General features: G+C 40.4%; 1 protein-coding gene across 1 annotated transcript; it reads right to left on the bottom strand.

The window, feature by feature from the left end:
• Positions 1-186: 186 nt before the first annotated feature.
• LOC148897934 (AT-rich interactive domain-containing protein 3B-like) lies at positions 187-19,041 on the bottom strand. Its single transcript, XM_088996860.1, has 9 exons — positions 18,815-19,041; positions 17,208-17,804; positions 7,986-8,057; positions 7,831-7,903; positions 6,697-6,880; positions 5,740-5,990; positions 5,354-5,659; positions 5,182-5,271; positions 187-1,777 (listed from the first exon to the last, which is right to left on the bottom strand). Exons 1-9 carry the CDS (start codon positions 18,839-18,841, stop codon positions 1,641-1,643), a joined length of 1,737 nt encoding a protein of 578 aa, XP_088852986.1. The 5' UTR covers positions 18,842-19,041; the 3' UTR covers positions 187-1,640.
• Positions 19,042-19,944: the final 903 nt, after the last annotated feature.

Below are 19,944 nucleotides of genomic sequence, written 5' to 3'. Positions count from 1 at the left end.
TGTGTACCGCTTGAAACTTTGAACTCTATTACCTCGGCCCAGTTATCTTTTAAAATGCATCCAGTTTGTAAATTATTGTGACATGAGAGTATGTTACACAAAAGGTTCGTGAATGATTGGTTAAAAATTGTCTGGGCACTGAAAACATTGACATAATTTGTACTTTGACCCCAGTGACATTCTCATTTCTGCATCAGAAACCCATTGTATAGATTTCAATGGTTCAAGTGTTGGCCTAACCACGTTTTAATTTTCCACTTCCTTTTAAATGTGTGTGTATGTGTCTATATGGAACAAAAACTTTTTTTAAATGAGACAGCAGTTTTAACTATGTTGCTAGTTATATTTTTTGATCGCACGATACGTTGAAAACGATGGTGAAGATACATAACATCTCTGGCAAGTCCAATTGCCCACTGGCAAGTACCTTTTATTTATTTGTTTGTTAACATATCATATGACAATTTTTTAGACATCCAAAAATGTGGGCTTTTGTGAAAAAAGATCAAATGAATCATGATGATTGTGTGGGGTAAACATTCAATTTGTTTGATTACGGAGGGGACGGTGGAGGGGACAATTAGACACAATTATTTTATTCCACATGACCGTACAAACACAACTAATATGTTGCCAAAGACCAAAATAGGGCCTTGGTGTTCACACATGTCAAGTTCTCAGTAACATCTTGTTTGCAATTTTTTTTTGATTGTCCACTTGCAGTACAAGTCAGCAGATGGCTGCATCAGTTCCTGCTGCTTAAAGAATTGCATATTTCTTTCAAGGATTGAGGTAGCACTGGTTCAGTCCAACGTGAGGTCCGTAATGATACATTCGTCGCCTGTACAAAAATACATCACAGCGCAGTTATGGGTCCATTGGACATTCCTGAGTTCAGAAAGTGCCCCCCCCCAAAAAAAAAAAAAAAACAGTTGATCAAATGAGGTAAGTATGGCATTTCTTCTACATAAATGAGTACCAGCAGATATGTTTGAGGCAGAACTAAAATAATTAAATACAGAAAATTAAATACAAATTAAAAACCCCAAACAGCAAATGTTTCTTAAAAATCCTTCTAAATACAAAAGGTCTTGCGGTACCTGAAAGTGTACACATTTCCCTGAAATTGTCATGAGAACTCTACTTGCAATAACCAGCCACCTTTTGGCTTAAATCATATGCACTGGTCACAAAACAGAACTACGACACAGAGCAAAGGCTTTTTTGGTCTTCATTCACTTTGGCAACACCGCTGTTCTATAGGCAGCAGAACAGGATGACAAACTAGTTAAAGAGGTCGCAAAAACAGCTTTGATTCTCTCTCTCAGCACTAAAGACACTTAAACATGTGAACATCACTACGATTCCAAAAAAACCTTACATCAGGAACTAAGATTAGCAAGTTACATTTCGAAGCTTTCCGAGGCCACACGCTTGACAATATGAACGCAATCTAAAAAAAAAACGTATCATAAAAAAAACATCCAAGTGTATCAACACCAATAATAGACTGAAAGCACAAGACATTAATTAGACCTAGTGGCAGACCATTCCTGCCCGACTTTAGAGCTCCTATAATTTATACTGCTCAATAACAAGGGTGAGAATGGAGGGAGAGAAAAAAAAACAATAACTGATCTTTAATTTGGTCCTTTTGAGGAGGTGGACGATGAAGATGAGGGGCTGTGAGAGGAGAAGGCACTAAAACCGCTTGTCCCTGCTGGAGTGACAGCCTGGGAGATCACTGGTGGGCCGGACTTCTGAGCAAACAGGGTTCCTGGTGACAAAGACAAACACAAATGACTCCAGCGTATTGCGGCAACCATCCCGTTTGGAGCCGACGTAGTCCTCCGAGTGGCTTTGAGTAACAGGGCGAATGAATGCAATGGAATGACACCATGTCTACGTCATTGTTTTCGTGACTATTAGCAGTGTTTGAAATAACGTCTGCCCGGAGGGTCGGGGCGGACAACTTTTACGTCGGGCGTACAACTTTCAAAACGTCTCAGCTCGGGTGGTCGACAACATCTTCAAGGAAAAAAAAAGTGTTTTTTTTTTTTTTGTTTTTTTTTTTTCAAATCAAACGTTTGCTTTATTCAATAGAGCAAACACTACAAGCAAACCGCTACAAGCCACGTGAACTCCTCTTTCTAAGCGACTTTCAACACTCTCAAGTACACTTGACAGTCACGGTAAGTCCGAAGCACGAAGCAGGCTTCTGGTTGGCTGCCGTGCCGAGTATGCAAATTGCCAAACGCCTGCTTCGTGCTTCGGACTTTTCCGAGCGTTATAAGATTGTGCATTTGAATGTCATTTTCCAAAGTAGATAGACAGAACCTCAGGCTCAGAAGAAAGCTTCAAAATAAGCTAACAAAATTTATGACGCTACAAAACGTAAACGTACATTGTACCATGGCAGTAAATAGTGTCTGAAACTCATGACAAAAAGTTAGTGGACACGCGGGTAGGCAACTCTGAAAAGTTGCCTGCCCCATTTTTCACAACTTGAAACACAATAAGACGACTAATCGAAAGAAAAAAAACAATGTTGCAAAGTATAAAGGATTTTTTTTAATTAACAAAGTACTTACCACAAATGTTCCCTTGCTTAATTTATGGTAAACATCCCTGGCTGAAGATTTTGCTCCAGTTGTCATCATGGTGCACAATGCAATGTTTGCGTTTCGTTGTCTGCTCAAAGCTACGTGGACTCCTCTTTCTAAGCAGCTTTCAAAACTCAAGTACACTTTTCAGTCAGGGTTTTGTCCGAAGCAGGCTTCTGATTGGCTGCCGGTGCCGAGTATGCAAATTGCAAACGAATGTTCGTTTGGTAATTTCAACAAACGTTTGTTTGGTAATTTGCATACTCTGCACCGGTAGCCAATCAGAAGCCTGTTTTGGACTCCACCCAGACTGAAAAGTGTACTTGAGAGTTTTGAAAGCCGTTAGAAAGTGGAGTCCACATGGCTTGTAGCGGTTTGCTTGTAGCTTTTGCTTTATTGAATTAAACAAATGTATAATTTGAAAATAAAAAAATAAAATCGCTTTTATTTTCTTGAAGCCCGACGTAAAAAGCCCCGGGCCACCGGGCAGACACTATTTCAAACACTGCTGTAAAGTGTACTTGAGAGTTTTGAAAGCCGCTTAGAAAGAGGAGTCCACGTGGGTTTTAGCAGACAATGCAACGCAAACATTGCATTGTGCACCATGACGACAACTGGAGCAAAATCTTCTGCAAGGGATATTTACCATAAATTAAGCAAGGGAGCATTTGTGGTGGGTACTTCCTTAATTTAAAAAATCCTTCATACTTCACAACATTTTTTGCGATTAGTCGTTTTATTGTGCTTCAAGGTGTGAAAAATGGGGCAGGCAACTTTTCAGCGTTGTCTGCCCTGGTGTCCACTAACTTTTTGTCAAGCGTTTCAGACACTGCTATTAGCATGATTAGCTCTTTCGGATCAACCCCAAATCCCACATCTTTGAAACTGACCAGAGTATGAACTATTAGAAGAAATTTGAGAATAGTGTTGTCAATGTTAACTGGAAAATGTAATTTCTTCATTTACAGGATAAGCGCCTTTCAAAACTCTCAACGTCACTTTACATCACAGTTTAACTTTTTCTGTGGATGCCACATGCGCCAGCATTTATTCAACCCGGAAGTAACTCAAATAGATAGAAAGCTAGCTAGCCAGCTCATAGATAGCCAACAGATAGCTAGCTGGATAGCAAGCCAGCTAGATAGCTAATACATAGCTAGCCGGATAGCTAACAGATAGCCAACAGATAGCTAGCTGGGTAGCTAGCCACCTAGATAGCCAGCCACCGAAATAGCTAGATTAGTTAATTATATATAAAAAAGAAAGACTAAATTAGATTATAAATTACAAGTGATGCGCTTTTTTTATTCCAAATGAATTTTTTACATTGTTTTAAAATGAATGTTTTACAAACCGGCTGTTGTTGTTCACAGCACAAATGCAGCAAGGAATGTTCGGTCATGTTAAGAAAATGAACATGAAAGGTTTGATGGTTCGACGCTGATGTGGCATTCGATGTAATACAGAGCATAAGCAACTACATCAACACTGTACACACATTTATAAGTGAGTCCAAATGTGTGCTTTGAGCAATGTGTGCTGCAGAGCCAGTGGAGTGCTGTTTGGGCCATACACACTGGTCTATTTATTTGTAAAATGATTGACAGAGTTGATTTCTTTGTAAAAAGATTGACAGAGTTGATTGTGAATATGTCAAAATTGATATTTTGTGATATTATTGGTCAGTCTCCCCAATGGTCAGGTTTTTTTTTCTTCACAAATTATTGAGCAATTTTGGCTAGCTCTTTTCAACAAGCATGTTGTTTTTTGGCTTTCCTAAAAAAAGTAGTTGCTAAAATTTGCCCAAAGCAGTAATATATTCTTTATCCTTCGCAAAAAATAAAGGCAAATCCAATCAAAAAAAACTCATATTATTGAAGCTTACTGAGTGTGACTTAGTTGTGAAAGTCTTTGTCTCTATTGGATGTCTGCAGTGTTCAGCCCCTTTATGGCCGAGGTGCACAAACCAGAAGTAGCAAAGTGTCAAAGGCGTGTCCATGAACTCATTCGCTGCCATTCCCGAATTTATTCGGGAATTGAAAAGTGTGACGTGGAGCGTCATTTCCGAATTTATTCAGGTTTTGGATTTTCTAGGGAGGTGGAGGGGGTGCAGATAAAGAGCGGGTAAGACCTCTGGCAATGTTTTTACCTTCCACAAGGGGAAAGCATTTGCCTTTTGTTCATGTTAGCGCTTTGTTACAGCTTGAGCTGTTGTTAAAGCGCAATATAACTCAATATGTACGTATTGCATTGTCTTTTGTACAGTCGCCCCCATTTCAAGCTCAGAAAACTCCAGACCCATATAGTTTAGGAATTAACTCTTTTTTTCTGATGAAAGAAGAAAGTCTAAGATTTCTTACACTGCATACTGGATGTTTATGTAGCCCTAAAACTCAATATTCTGTGGGTCCTGCAATTTGAATGAAAATGACAAAAACCCTGGCACTGGAGTGGACACACATTTGCACATTGTCTGGCAGTGAATGAGTTAATTTCACAATGTGTAGGAAACAAAGATTTGCAATGTGTCTGGAGTGGTTCGGGAACAAGCACAAAATGGTTAACTTGAACAACTTACCGGAATACAGCGTGCCATTGACTTCCACAGAAACACTAATACTGGCCGCGCCATTGGTGGAGATGCTGAGGGACAAATCCTGTTTACTCTCTGTGAGAAACAAAGGCAAACATTTCCCTTAAATGGCCGCCTCCCATGAGGTCCATGAATGCTAACGTTGGGGACCACTCACCATGACCATTGTTGAGCTTGAAGTTCATGGGATTGAAGTGGGAGGCCATCGCCAAGAGGTTTTGCTGGAGCGCCTGTTGCATGAGGCGCTGCTGCTCCTCTGCCAAACGCATCATTTTCTTTTCTGTGCCGTCAGCAAGAACGCTGCCGACACCCCTTTCCAGCCTCTCACGTAGATGCTCCAGCGTGGCTGCTTGGGTCAACTGCTGCTGTTGCTGATGATGATGATGTTGTTGTTGTTGCTGCGGCTGCCCGAGTGCCAGTGCCGAGGGCAGTCGGCTGGTTATCACTGGAGTTGAAGCCTCATCTGTGTCGATGTGCAGAGTGTCCATTTAAAAGATGAGTAAAAACGAACCGAGGTAAAAAACAAAAATGTGCTTATCATACCTGGATTTTTCTTCACATTCGGGCTGATTGATTGACTGGAAATGTTATGTCCAGAGGTGGAAGTCTGCATCGTGGGTGATGAGAGGAGATTGTGCGGAGCCGAGTTTGGAGAGGGGGAATAGCGATACAGGCTGTTAGTGTAGCTGGGACGCCGACCTTCTCGACGGTTACTGTCGATGGCAGTCTGGAGCTCCCCTGGAGAACTCAGACCCTTCTTTTCGCACTCAAACGGGTACAGGTACTTCATATACCTAAAAAAAAATCATATTCAATTTAACAATTTTTTTTCATTGATTTGGATTTCTTGACTTAAGGATCCCCCGTAGTTATAAAATATAATTATTATTTTTGTAAAGGCACAGGCCTGCCTCACAATTCTGAGATGATTGCGTTTATGAGCTCCAGAATACCTGTGTGGAGTTTAAACCTAGGATAGGCTTTAGCTAGCTCATGGCCTGATATGAGGACAAGCGCGATAGCCAATGAATGAACGTATCACATCTATCCGTCCATTATATACAAATCTATAGAAGTAAAAAGCATCAACACATCTGGCCCAGTGTACATGAATACTCATTACTGGATTAACAATGCACTGAAGAAAACTACTAAATGTAACTTCCACAGTTTTAGTGACAACACATATCACTTCAGATATGACTTAACGAACAAAAATAACAACAACGGATAATAAGTAATGTCTTGAACTAATTTAAAACTGCCCATTTTTTTCATCATTCCTAAGTTTGCTGTGTTTGTCCTTTGCACTTATAGCGTTCTGACTGTGCTGTTATAACATATAAATGTCCCCCATCATTAGAGAAACTTAGACTGCCAAGGCATAGAAGGGACACCGTGTGCCTTCTCATGAGCAAGTGTACCACCCGGATGGTTTCGAGACCGTTAGGGTAATAATATACTTTAACATTATCCACTGTAATGGTTTCAGACACGTACTGCGTGCGCAGAGTGAAAGCCGCACTGGTAATGGACGTGGGGAGGTTGAGACCTCTGGTGATCTCTCGCCAAATCTTCTTGTTGATGACCTCTACCAAGCCTCCCTTCTCTGTCACAAGCTTATAAAGTTTGTACAGGTCCAACACTTGTTTGGCCATAATGGGGATGCGGTTGACAGGCGTCCCTGAAGGAAGCAAAGCAGCAATTACAACGACATCATTTTTTCCCAGTAGCAGCCATGAGTGATTAAAAAAGGGAGATTAGCTCTTAAAAGACAAGGTCGACATGGACATAGTCTACTTTGCTCACCATCAGGGCAGAGATTAATAGCAACAAAAAAAGGCTGAGCACATGCAATCTCGGTGCATACACTCTTCTAATGAGGTTTATTTCAGATGCATGGAGAGTTGTGGGGGCTGCGGGGTAATTCCACAGCAACTGCTTTGTTTGAGAATTGATTTGAGCAAGCGTGGGGGGTGGCTATGGGAGAGCAGCAGTGGCTGCCAATCACGGGGTTGACACCTAACTCAGCAGAGCCTGAGCCGCCATCGCAAAGCCAGTTAATGAAGAAGGCTAAATACAAGTTGGTGGAATAAGATTAGTTTAGGCTAAGCGTGAACACATGCACAGTCGGCCTGCGGGTGACCTCTTTGGTGGGGCTGATTATTTGTGCTTTATTGGCTAGAACTGTGTATAAAATAGATTGTATAAATATATTGTATGTCCAAGCACGTATTGGTGTGGATACTTTTATCGATAAAACCCTCAAGTAAGATAACTTCAATAATACAATTGAATGAAGGAATTTGGACAATTATATCGCTTGAGAAAATGTGATTTATGTCACAAAAAATATAACGCTTAGAAACATCTTCAACTGTCGTTCCGGATTGACTGGGTGTTAATATTTTAGTTCTCATCTCTTATTCATCAACATTAAGCTTCACCTTTTGCCCTTATCGTTCTTTACAAGTGTTGCTAAGAATTTAGCTAGAAATGAAGTCAAAGTCAACTTATAATAGCCCACAACATTGCTAACTATTAAAACATAACACGGGTTTGGAACAGTTTTTGGAATTCTAAGCAACTTTTTAAAAATGACGTTAGAAAAAGAATGGGAAATGAGAATCTGACCTCGTTTTTGCATGAAGACAAATAGATCATCAAGAAACTCCTTGCGCTGGGGGTCATTGTCCAGTTCGTAAAGCTATATTGTAGATGCAATAGCTCATTAGCATTAGCAATTTCTCGTCAAAACCAGAAAAGGGACCTCAAATGAATTGACTGACCTTTGCAAAGTCCCTGGATGGTTCTGCTCTTCCTCTTCCTCCTTCGTTCTCCTCAGCCCAGATGGGAGCTCTCTATGTACATGAAGAGAGAAAGGAGAAGTTTGGACACGGGCCCGAAAGACACGAGACCTTTTCAAACTTACAATAATGTGCCAGAATTGTGCCGATTTACGGACGATGTAAGACTTTTCAGTAAGTTTGGTAAAAGGGCAAATGAGATGCATGACTGACTAAACTATTCTGTGCGGATTACAACCATCTGCATACTCTCAAATGGCTATTAAGAGGCAGAAAATGTGTGCTGGTTCAATTTAGATACATGTTCACCATGCATTAATACTAATACACCAAGATAGTCTTTTTTAAGGATAGTGTTTAAAAAAAAATAAAGATTACCGAATAATTTGATCATTAAATTTAAAAATCAGAACACATAATACAGCGGGACCTCTACTTATGAAATTAATTGGTTTTGGAAGAAATGTTTAACTGCAAATGTTTGCAAGTTGAGCCGTTTTCCATGTAAATGCCCTAATCTCTTTCAAGCCCCCTGGTCCCTCCAAAAAAATCTGACAAATGTTTTTAAGGCATAAAAACGCATCACAATATGTAATACACAATGTAAAATGCATTTAACCAGCCGGATGATGTGCAAAAAAAATTCCACTCCGGTGCCAGGGTTTTTGTCATTTTCACTCAAATTCCAGGACCCACAGAATATTGAGTTTTAGGACTACATAAACATTCAATGTAGCGTAAGAAACCTTAGACTCTCTTCTTTCATCAGAAAATAAACAGTTAATTCCTAAGTTCAATGGGTCTAGAATTATCTGAGCTTGAAATGGGGGAGGCTATACAAAAGGCAAATGCTGCATATCCAGAGGTCTGACCAGCACTTTATCGGAAGCCCACACCCTGCAAGAAAAACCAAAACCTGAACAAAATCGGCACCGGCGCTCCACGTCATGCTTTTCAATTCCTGAATAAATTCGGGAATAGCAGTGAATGAGTTAAAATGATGATCATTTAAATTTCAACTGCATCATCTTTTTTTGCACCCTTTAATTTGTGTTCTCACTCAGAAGTGGTTTCTGCTTCAATATAATTACTTGTATTTTCATTTTGCCATTTGTTCGTAAGGTACATATTTTGCATTGGACACATAATCAAACAAACTTAAAATTAGTATAGAAATTACAATGAAACACATATCCAATGGAGGGAAAAAGCATTAAATTAATTAGGAGGGCATGAATCATTTGTCATATGTGTGTTTGTATTAACAGTTCCTTGCACACCACCCAAAACAGTGGACTTTACTCCCCCTTGCCACCCCCACCCTCCCCTTCGTCCCCCAACAGAATGGGTGCCTGTATTGCTCGAGTGTGTATACATAATACATCATGTAAAGGGGAGAGTTTGCTCAGCGATGTGGCCGGTGAGAAGGGAGATGAGGGAGAAGGTTCCATTGTCATGAGGTAGTTTAATGTGACATGTTATTGCGCCATGAGCTCCTACTTAATGTGACAGTTAAAGGTTAAAATGTGAGTAAGTGTGCAACCGTGCAGAAAAGCCTGCTGTGATGTTATTGTGCCGCAGACATGCGTGCACAGCAGTGAGATGATAGCACTCTGAAAATGCTCAACAAAGGGGAATTTGTGCCGTGTGCATCCAAAAGTCACCGTTTGACGTCACTAATGTCACCACAACTGTTACCGGTCGGCTTGTCGGCATACGCGGCTCACGATTCAGTTGAATTTGATGTTTTGTCCTAAAACAAGGGTATGTTTTAGACAACACAACATGCGCTTGTACTCGATGTGATCGTCTTGTTCATTGATCACACTTGAGCTGCATCAAAATAATGGAATGTTATGCTCATTGCTCTGATTGTGATTGTAACATCTCTGTTGTTTTTGCTTCATAACCCAAACCATGGTTCAAGGAACAGTCCCATAACAACATTTCACACTCTCAGCTATAAAACACATGGGAACCAAAACAACAAAAAATACCATCAACTACAGCTTCCCTTCTATTTACAGTAAAAACAGCACACACATTTGCCTCTTTTGACTCAATGTGAAATTATTATGTTGATTTTTCAACCTTTTCTTCGATTAAGGTCGCGTTTACATGATAACAGTCTTGACAAAAAAAGTAATGAATCACGTGATAACTCAAACAAATCTGTAGCTTTTCCTCTTCAGCTATTCATTTTTCATGGTAAAAAATGGTATGCAACACGTGGACTGGACTTGTTAAAGTGCAAATCAAGTCAAAAGATTGCCAAGCAAGATGTTCTTTGCCACCCACGAATCTAAATATCACTTTCTGATTCATATTTTGCATTTGTGGAATATGAATGAAAAATTAAAATTCACCCATCTTTATTATTTTGGGGGGCAATTATTTAATAATAATAATAATAATAATAATAATAATAATAATAATAATAATAATAATAATAATAACAATACATTTCATTTACAAACTCTCAAGGACATTTTATAGTCACAGGATAAGTTTTTTCTGCGGGTCAACAGCTGCAGCCAAAAGCTCAATTTTGCCAGTTCCTGTCAATAGAAAATGACATCACAGTTGCTCAGGCCTCACAGGTAACGCCCAATGACAACTCAGTCTTTACATGTCACATGACCAAACTTAGAAAACAGGTTTAGTGTCGTTACCTGAGCCCTGAGCAAGTGTGATGTCATCTTTAGTCGGCAGCAGCAAAGGACAAAATGGCCGTAATATGAATCAGAATATCATGTTTAGACTAGTGGGGCTGCACAGAACAAGAAAATATTTTTACTTTCCTTTTTACACAAAGAAAATTATTTTTACAAAAATTTGTGAGAAAAAAAAAAACGTTTTTTAGACAATATTAAACAATTGAAAGAGGTTAAAATATTGTGGAACAAATACCTCGGTGCTCTTGAACCCAACTCATGTCAGAGAAATGTAAATGTTCTCGTTCTGTGAAAGCTGTGTGACAAAATAATCGGCTTACACTATTGACATTTAACTTGGCTTGTTTTGTAAAGCTAATTCGTTGTACTACTTGGTTGGAAAAGCTATCGAGCTAAGTCTCCACTGCATCTTAAAGGACAACCGCTGTCTCCGGACAAGTTTATAAAATGGCTTCAAATGACTTCCACTGAGTGTATTTTACAAAGATTCCACCGCATATAGCTATATTTTACGTTTTAAGATTCGTGCTGAATATTCCGGAAGTCTTGTTTTTGAGTTGGTGACGAGTCCTCACCCTACGTCACTGAAGGAATGCCCCTGACCGAAAAAAAGGACACATTGTAGCAGTCCTTCCATCACGTCAATGCATTTGGCTGTACTTGGCTAGTCTTAAAACTTCGTGTAGCACCAAAAAAAGAGGCAGAAGAGGGCGACAAAGCTCCATGTAAGGAATTAATCAGCCTGTGGAAACGGGCTGATTAATTCCTTACAGGAGCTTTTTTTGTGCTACAATTCCCGCCCCCAGATACCTCAAAATGGCATGGAATACATTCTTTAATCGATTGCAAACATGTCTATGCTTTCCTCGTGGATTGGATTTGGATTGTTTTGGATTTGCCTTTATTAGTCTCGCAGTGGAGAAATTTACATTTCACAGCAGCAAAGTTATGAAAGAAATGAAAGTAGAAAAGCAAAACACAGGAGCTGCTGGAAAGGCAGCTCTTGAGAACTATTTGAATCCTATTCATAATTGGACAAGTAACAAGAAAGCATATTCTCCGAATCTGAAGCCATTGTTTTGATTCTCCAGCAAGGCAAGACGTATTGGGGTGATGTCACGAACAAGGGGGCGAGACCTTCTGAAACTGGCCACTTCCGGGTTCATTTTTTGTGTGCAGATTTGGACACTTTTAAGTCATTTTTATTGGTGTTTTGCATTTGACTAAAAATATCATACTGCGTGTTTTGGGTATTTTTCTGATGTCAGTCAGGAAACAAACAAGTGATGTCGGTTGTCCTTTAATATATGGGTAGTACACAGGGTTAGTCACCTTATTGTTTTGTTGTTGTGGGTTTTTAAACCTTTTTTATTTAATTTAATTTTACTTTTTTACATTTTCAAGTTATAGACTGTGATTTGAAAACTGGACTCTATTTCATTATTACGTTGATTTGAATTTTATTAATTGTTCAGCCCAATTTAGAGTAACCTACTGAGTCAAATAGATGACAAGAACATGGTTTCATCTGGTTTGACTCAGCGCCCATGCTCACAACAAGCTATCTCTACGAGGTATTCTTTATTAAATGTATTGCTATGTAGCTTCAACAAAATTATTGTTTGTAGCCTCCTCTCACACAAACCTCACCCTGGGGTTGCTTTTGACATATGTAATAGCTGGGCTTAGAATTTCTAATAAAAGGTCCTCCGACTCCCCCGGCGTAGAAACTCTATTGACGTGACGGTAGATAAACATCCCAGTCCTTTCACCATCAAATGGAAATAAAACCCTTCCCCCCTTATTGATGAGCAAGTGAGACCTACTGTGGCTCTATTAACAAAAGAGCTGGCAGTTAATTGCTCACAGAGCTTTCACACAACTAACCCTGGGAATGCTGATAGTATTCAGTATGTAGGTCACCAAAAGGTTTCTTTTGTTAAAAAAAAAACTCTTTACTTTTTACGAGCAATAAGACATCCCTTTTACTATCCACCAGTTGTACTTGTACATCTATATATTGTTCTATGGTATTATTTGAAGCTTCATTTTCCTCCTCCCGCCCTTTGTTTTTAATTGATTCTTTAAGACCTCATTATGAAATCATTCAACAGATCAAAAGTGAAAATACAGCACTTCAATGGCACAGCAGGCGGGTAGTAAAATTTTAATCCAAATCAAATTATTCTGCCTTTAATCCCCCATACAAGTCATGATCATTTATCCGACCCCTTGCTGAGCAAATGGGGGCTCTTACCCCCTCTCAAAGTGCCAATGAAGGCATTTACTGTAGAGAAGCTGCACACAATGGGCGAACAATGAGCGTCCAGCGTGGGGAATCTTTTATTGTGTTGCCAAGACGCTTCTTTTAAAACAATGGCTGAGGGGGCTAAGAAGACAAAAATGAAAGGAAAGCCTGCAGCCATTATTATCAAATCTTTTTTCCCATGAGACTCCTAAGACCAATGGACACAATCATATCTGCATTTAAATCTGGTCGATGACGAGATGGAAAAGTGAATCTAGATCTGAGGATTTTCACTAGCAGGTGACAGCCCGCACCTCACATATAAAGAGGCTGTGAAAAATCACAGTTTGACATGACCCCGAATGGTTCGTGATGCTTCAAGCAACGGGGAAAATTAAACTGGCCCAAAAACATTGAACAATCCCGCGATGCATTTTTAACAGCGCACAGTGTTTAATGCGTGAACTTAAACAGAGAGTGGTGTTTTTAATACAGTGTGAGTGGTGTGCTGAAGAAAACACATCCGTTGTCATTGCCATTATGTATTGATTAGTTGCATGTGAATTACAGTGCCATATAGTGTTGCTCGGAGACAACTAAATTATGCAGGGCTATGTTAGCAACCAGTTGTTTCGAGGGTGTAGACCAGGGATGGGCAAACTACGGCCCGCGGGCCACATACGGCCCGTTAGGCTTTTCAATCCGGCCCGCCGAACTTGCCCAAATTATAGTACAAACAGTGTCTAAAACTCATGACAAAAAGCTAGCGAACAGGGCAGATAACTGAAAAGTTGCCTGGCCCATTTTTCCCAACTTGAAGCAAAATGAGACCAATCCCATTAAGAAACATTGTCACAAAGTATAAAGTTTTTTTTTTAAATCAAGAATGCACCAACTACAAATGCTACCTTGCTTTGAATCTTTCTTCTAGTTTGAGGTTCTGTGCATCTATTTTGGAAAATGACATGCAATTGCACGACTTTGTAACGCTTGCGAAAGTCCGGAAGAAAGAAGCAGGCTTCTGATTGGCTGCCGAGCCGAGTATGCAAATTTCAACTGCAGGTAGTCTATGTTTGTGTGCTCGGCGACGGTACACGTGTTTTGTTAGCGCGCGAAGGCGAGAGCGTCAGTGAGGAGTTTGTTGAGCGCGCGGTCAGGACAAACCATCTATGATTTGGCGGAATTAGTGATGTCGGTTGTCCTTTAATATATGGGTAGTACACAGGGTTAGTCACCTTATTGTTTTGTTGTTGTGGGTTTTTAAACCTTTTTTATTTAATTTAATTTTACTTTTTTACATTTTCAAGTTATAGACTGTGATTTGAAAACTGGACTCTATTTCATTATTACGTTGATTTGAATTTTATTAATTGTTCAGCCCAATTTAGAGTAACCTACTGAGTCAAATAGATGACAAGAACATGGTTTCATCTGGTTTGACTCAGCGCCCATGCTCACAACAAGCTATCTCTACGAGGTATTCTTTATTAAATGTATTGCTATGTAGCTTCAACAAAATTATTGTTTGTAGCCTCCTCTCACACAAACCTCACCCTGGGGTTGCTTTTGACATATGTAATAGCTGGGCTTAGAATTTCTAATAAAAGGTCCTCCGACTCCCCCGGCGTAGAAACTCTATTGACGTGACGGTAGATAAACATCCCAGTCCTTTCACCATCAAATGGAAATAAAACCCTTCCCCCCTTATTGATGAGCAAGTGAGACCTACTGTGGCTCTATTAACAAAAGAGCTGGCAGTTAATTGCTCACAGAGCTTTCACACAACTAACCCTGGGAATGCTGATAGTATTCAGTATGTAGGTCACCAAAAGGTTTCTTTTGTTAAAAAAAAAACTCTTTACTTTTTACGAGCAATAAGACATCCCTTTTACTATCCACCAGTTGTACTTGTACATCTATATATTGTTCTATGGTATTATTTGAAGCTTCATTTTCCTCCTCCCGCCCTTTGTTTTTAATTGATTCTTTAAGACCTCATTATGAAATCATTCAACAGATCAAAAGTGAAAATACAGCACTTCAATGGCACAGCAGGCGGGTAGTAAAATTTTAATCCAAATCAAATTATTCTGCCTTTAATCCCCCATACAAGTCATGATCATTTATCCGACCCCTTGCTGAGCAAATGGGGGCTCTTACCCCCTCTCAAAGTGCCAATGAAGGCATTTACTGTAGAGAAGCTGCACACAATGGGCGAACAATGAGCGTCCAGCGTGGGGAATCTTTTATTGTGTTGCCAAGACGCTTCTTTTAAAACAATGGCTGAGGGGGCTAAGAAGACAAAAATGAAAGGAAAGCCTGCAGCCATTATTATCAAATCTTTTTTCCCATGAGACTCCTAAGACCAATGGACACAATCATATCTGCATTTAAATCTGGTCGATGACGAGATGGAAAAGTGAATCTAGATCTGAGGATTTTCACTAGCAGGTGACAGCCCGCACCTCACATATAAAGAGGCTGTGAAAAATCACAGTTTGACATGACCCCGAATGGTTCGTGATGCTTCAAGCAACGGGGAAAATTAAACTGGCCCAAAAACATTGAACAATCCCGCGATGCATTTTTAACAGCGCACAGTGTTTAATGCGTGAACTTAAACAGAGAGTGGTGTTTTTAATACAGTGTGAGTGGTGTGCTGAAGAAAACACATCCGTTGTCATTCGCCGAACTTGCCCAAATTATAGTACAAACAGTGTCTAAAACTCATGACAAAAAGCTAGCGAACAGGGCAGATAACTGAAAAGTTGCCTGGCCCATTTTTCCCAACTTGAAGCAAAATGAGACCAATCCCATTAAGAAACATTGTCACAAAGTATAAAGTTTTTTTTTTAAATCAAGAATGCACCAACTACAAATGCTACCTTGCTTAATTTACGGCAAATGCGCATGGCTGTAAATTTTGCTACAGTAGTCGATTGTCATTGTGGTGCACAATGCAATGTTTGCATTGATTCCTACGAGCCACTAAGCCCCTTTCATAAGTCTCACGTACACTTTACAGTCACGGTTTAATGTAAATTTACGTTTTGTAGCGTCACATATGTTGTTAGCTTCTTTTGAATCTTTCTTCTAGTTTGAGGTTCTGTGCATCTATTTTGGAAAATGACATGCAATTGCACGACTTTGTAACGCTTGCGAAAGTCCGGAAGAAAGAAGCAGGCTTCTGATTGGCTGCCGAGCCGAGTATGCAAATTTCAACTGCAGGTAGTCTATGTTTGTGTGCTCGGCGACGGTACACGTGTTTTGTTAGCGCGCGAAGGCGAGAGCGTCAGTGAGGAGTTTGTTGAGCGCGCGGTCAGGACAAACCATCTATGATTTGGCGGAATTTAACACAAGTAGGTATTATTGAGCTTGAATATTTCGTTGTGTAATAATATGTTTTGAATGTTGAAAGTGATTCCATTTTTCAATAAATGTTGATTTCTTTGCCCCTTCGATGGAAACTTAAAAACAGACGCAATCTTGATAAATCACAGTGCATATGTTAGGGTGTAGACGGTCATGGATAAAGATATATTTTTAACTCAACAATTAACACAATGGGCTGGTGAATTGGATAGATGAATAACATTAAATAGAAGTTTTTAGAGAGGAGCGTGGCAAAGCACTTGAGCAACACTTCTGCTTCACTGAAGCTGTGCTTCTAGTAAGTAAACTTTACAGTTGCATGCTGTGAGGCATCAGCCTGGTGGCCCCTCTGCTACTGGCTTCATTAGACAGAATGAATTGTATTGACGTGGGGGCCCACGCAAGGGGAAATTAGGCCTTGTTAAATTGGCTTCTGTTAACCACAAAACAATACACACCGGAGGACATTTTTTGCTAATTCATTTTGCAAGAAAGTAATCATCATTTTTTTTAATCTAAATATGAAAAGGGAGGATTGTAGCAGGTTGACTAAGTAAATGTTCTTCCACGAGATAGCAGAAGTGGGGAAGGGGTATTTTGGGGGGGGTTAAGGTCACCAGGTCTTCAAACCACCATTGAGCCCTTGTCAGTGAAAGCACACATATAGCTATGGAGTTACAGTACTGTGGCTTGGATCGGAGCCCAGAGGAATTAGCTGGTGGCATTACATCAAAAGCGCACGAGAGAAGTGAAGTAGACGTTCTCCGCTGTGAAAGGTAATTGAGAACTATTAAACTTTGGGAACTTTGCCAAAACAGCCACATTTCTTCTCTCAGCAGCCAAGAAAGGGGAGCGAGTGGGAGGGGGGCACGGTTTGCAGATGTTCAACTTAAGATAGTGGATGCTTACTTGTTTCAGAGGCTCGTCGTAGGCCCAGTCCGTGAAGCCGTTGGCCGATGTGAAGGCAGGTGCACCAACAGGAGACAACAATTCCTTCTCTTCCTGCTCCTGTTTTATGGCAACAGGAGGCGGAGGAGGAGAAGAAGACTTGCCAGCTGCTGGTTGAAGCCCGGGGCAAGAGTTGAAAGGGGAGCCCATAACCTGCTGTAGTCTGAATTTCTTGGCTTCCTTATGAGGCTCAATGTCCTCTGCATCTGCCCCCATTTCATCCTCATCAGAGTCACCATCATCGTCATCCTCACCATCATCGTCATCATGCTCTTCCCCTGTATTAACTCTGCTTAGATGGCTGTTCATAGCTTGCTGAGTGAGTCCATCTGCTTTGCTGAATAGGTCCGGTCTGGAGCCCGGTTGCGCTCTCACAGCTGCAGCGGCAGCATGTTGGGCAAAAAGCAGCTGAGCTTGAAGGAGGTGTTTCTCTTGAAGGTTCATATCCTGTTTGGCTACTTGTTGTCTCTGGAGGTGCTCCATTAACGCCTCCAGCTTCAGGCCGGCAGGACTGGACTGGGGGCACCTTGTGGAGCTGCCCTCCTCAGATAAACTGGACTGAGACATACACAATATTACGACTTTAATTTGATTTAATTGTACATTAATACAGTTTGGTCACTAAGGGTCAAGTACCAAAATAACTCTTGTCTGGGAGATAGATAAAGAGATGATAGCTATTGAAATAGTAGCATATTCCTGGTGCTATCGGGTCCTTTATCATTTTAAATATCTCAGGTACCTAATTTCTTCTTGTTTTAACCAATTAAATCATGATTTATGTAAAATGTGATCATCGTAGCCAACAAAATCTTAAAAAAAACGAGAGTGAAGCGCGTTTAATTGGAGTCTACGGCTAGCTTTGTACTGTTGTATGAAATTAGCTAGTCAATCATGAAGAAAGGAAACCATTTCGGTATAAAACATTGAAATATATTTTTTAACGTGGAACTGACATCGGGTGGTCTAAAGCACAAGTTACAGAAGCACATTTATGTGTTTGTTCATCTAAATGTCTCCAATATTTTATGGGGGAACTGCAGAGGATAGAAATTGGACTATCGCAAACCTTCGTGTAGGGTGGTCTGAAAAACATCGAAAGCATACACGAAAAGCACACTGAGGAATAAAAAATAAAGACGAAATAAATCCAAATGGACCTTCTTTCTTTTGGTGTGATCATTTTAAACTTAACAGTTCCCACATTGAGGTATCAAATTATAGAATACCACAGGCCTATGCGTTTCTTTAAAAAGCAATTAGTCTACAATATAAAATATAAATGCAGACACAAACGAGACAGGAAACTTTCTAAACGTAAATATGTATATCCTGTCTTGAAAATGGGAAGCGATCTACCGTAGCCAATTCTCGAATTAATCAAACCAGCTAATTAAAGGGAGCATATAAACGATAATGGTTAAAAGAAGTGTGTCGCGGTGGGTTACCGGGTTAAAAACAACCAAGGGTGAGGTAAGCGAGCAGATATGTGGCCTGCAGCGCTTTGTCGGGGATAAGCAAACACGAGTGGTGGGTGAGCCTCGAACTGAGCGGTCGTCGACACTCACCATTTGGCCCTTGGAGTAATCCATCATCTCCGATCGACTTGTTCCTTCTTGGGCCCGGCGCGAACGAATCTCATCGCACGAACTTTTCGGACGGAAAGGTGGCTCGGAACCAGAATGACCAGGTTGCTTGGGGCACTTCTTGTTTTAGGAGAACAAGCAGTGTGAAGCTGAGGAGGAAGAGGAGGAGGAGGAGCGGAGGGGAGGAGGATGAAGAGCAGGAGGTGGGGTCACGAACAGCTGCGTGGTCACAGCGCTTGGAAACTACAAACATCTTGGGTTGACTTTTTTACACCCCCAACTTGTGTAAATAAATGAATGAACGAATGAATGAATGGGGCCCGCCCACCGCAATAAATGCGGATTTCCTTGCATGTTCCACAAGCAATCTAAAGGTGCGGTAATGCTTTAAAGGACAGTTGCCAATGAGGTCTATTGTATTTACACTAACTCTTGCTATGGTCGTTGCCACCAATCCATCGCTGCACTGACCTACATTTACAACCTAAATACTTGTTCAGTGCAAATGTATTAATTTAATCCAAACTGTCCACTCACTTCATTTTGTTGAGTTTCCATTTGGGTGTGAGTGTTTTATTTTCCAATAAATGCTCATAGACTTGTAAATTTGAAGTTGTTTCTGCAATGTCGGCCTGAGGGTGATGAAATGGGGGGGTTCTATTCCGGCTCTCGACCCCCTGTACCGTAGTTCCAAGCTCTCGTTCTGTGTGTGTTTTTTCTCCGTTGTTGTTTGTCGTACGATCGGTTGACAACCAGTTCAACCGCGACCCTTGTGAGGATACACAGATAGGCAGGAAATGGAAAAAAAGTGTTCCTTTAACTAATCAGATTTCAATGTTAACCTTACAGGTTCGAGTTACTCTCAACGATGTTCGCATTTTTCCGTCCTCTGATTGGTTGATGAAAGCAAAACTTGCAGTTACATCCGATTAGCAAAACACACTTCAATACATTTAATAATAAATATCTCTGCCAGGTGGAATATATTTTATGTCAGTATTTTTTTGCTCACGAAATTATATAAATAATTTCAATGATCATGCTTTGGGTCAGGGTTATACATGTACTTACTGTACAGCCGTTTTAGATTTCCATCGTAGTTTAAAATCAGT

Source organism: Hippocampus bargibanti, linkage group LG05, assembly GCF_051943395.1.
Source record: "Hippocampus bargibanti isolate YZ-2025 linkage group LG05, ASM5194339v1, whole genome shotgun sequence".
Taxonomy (NCBI): Eukaryota; Metazoa; Chordata; class Actinopteri; order Syngnathiformes; family Syngnathidae; genus Hippocampus; species Hippocampus bargibanti.
The sequence above is the reverse complement of the archived record's forward strand: the minus strand, read 5'-3'. Positions and strand labels throughout refer to the sequence as shown.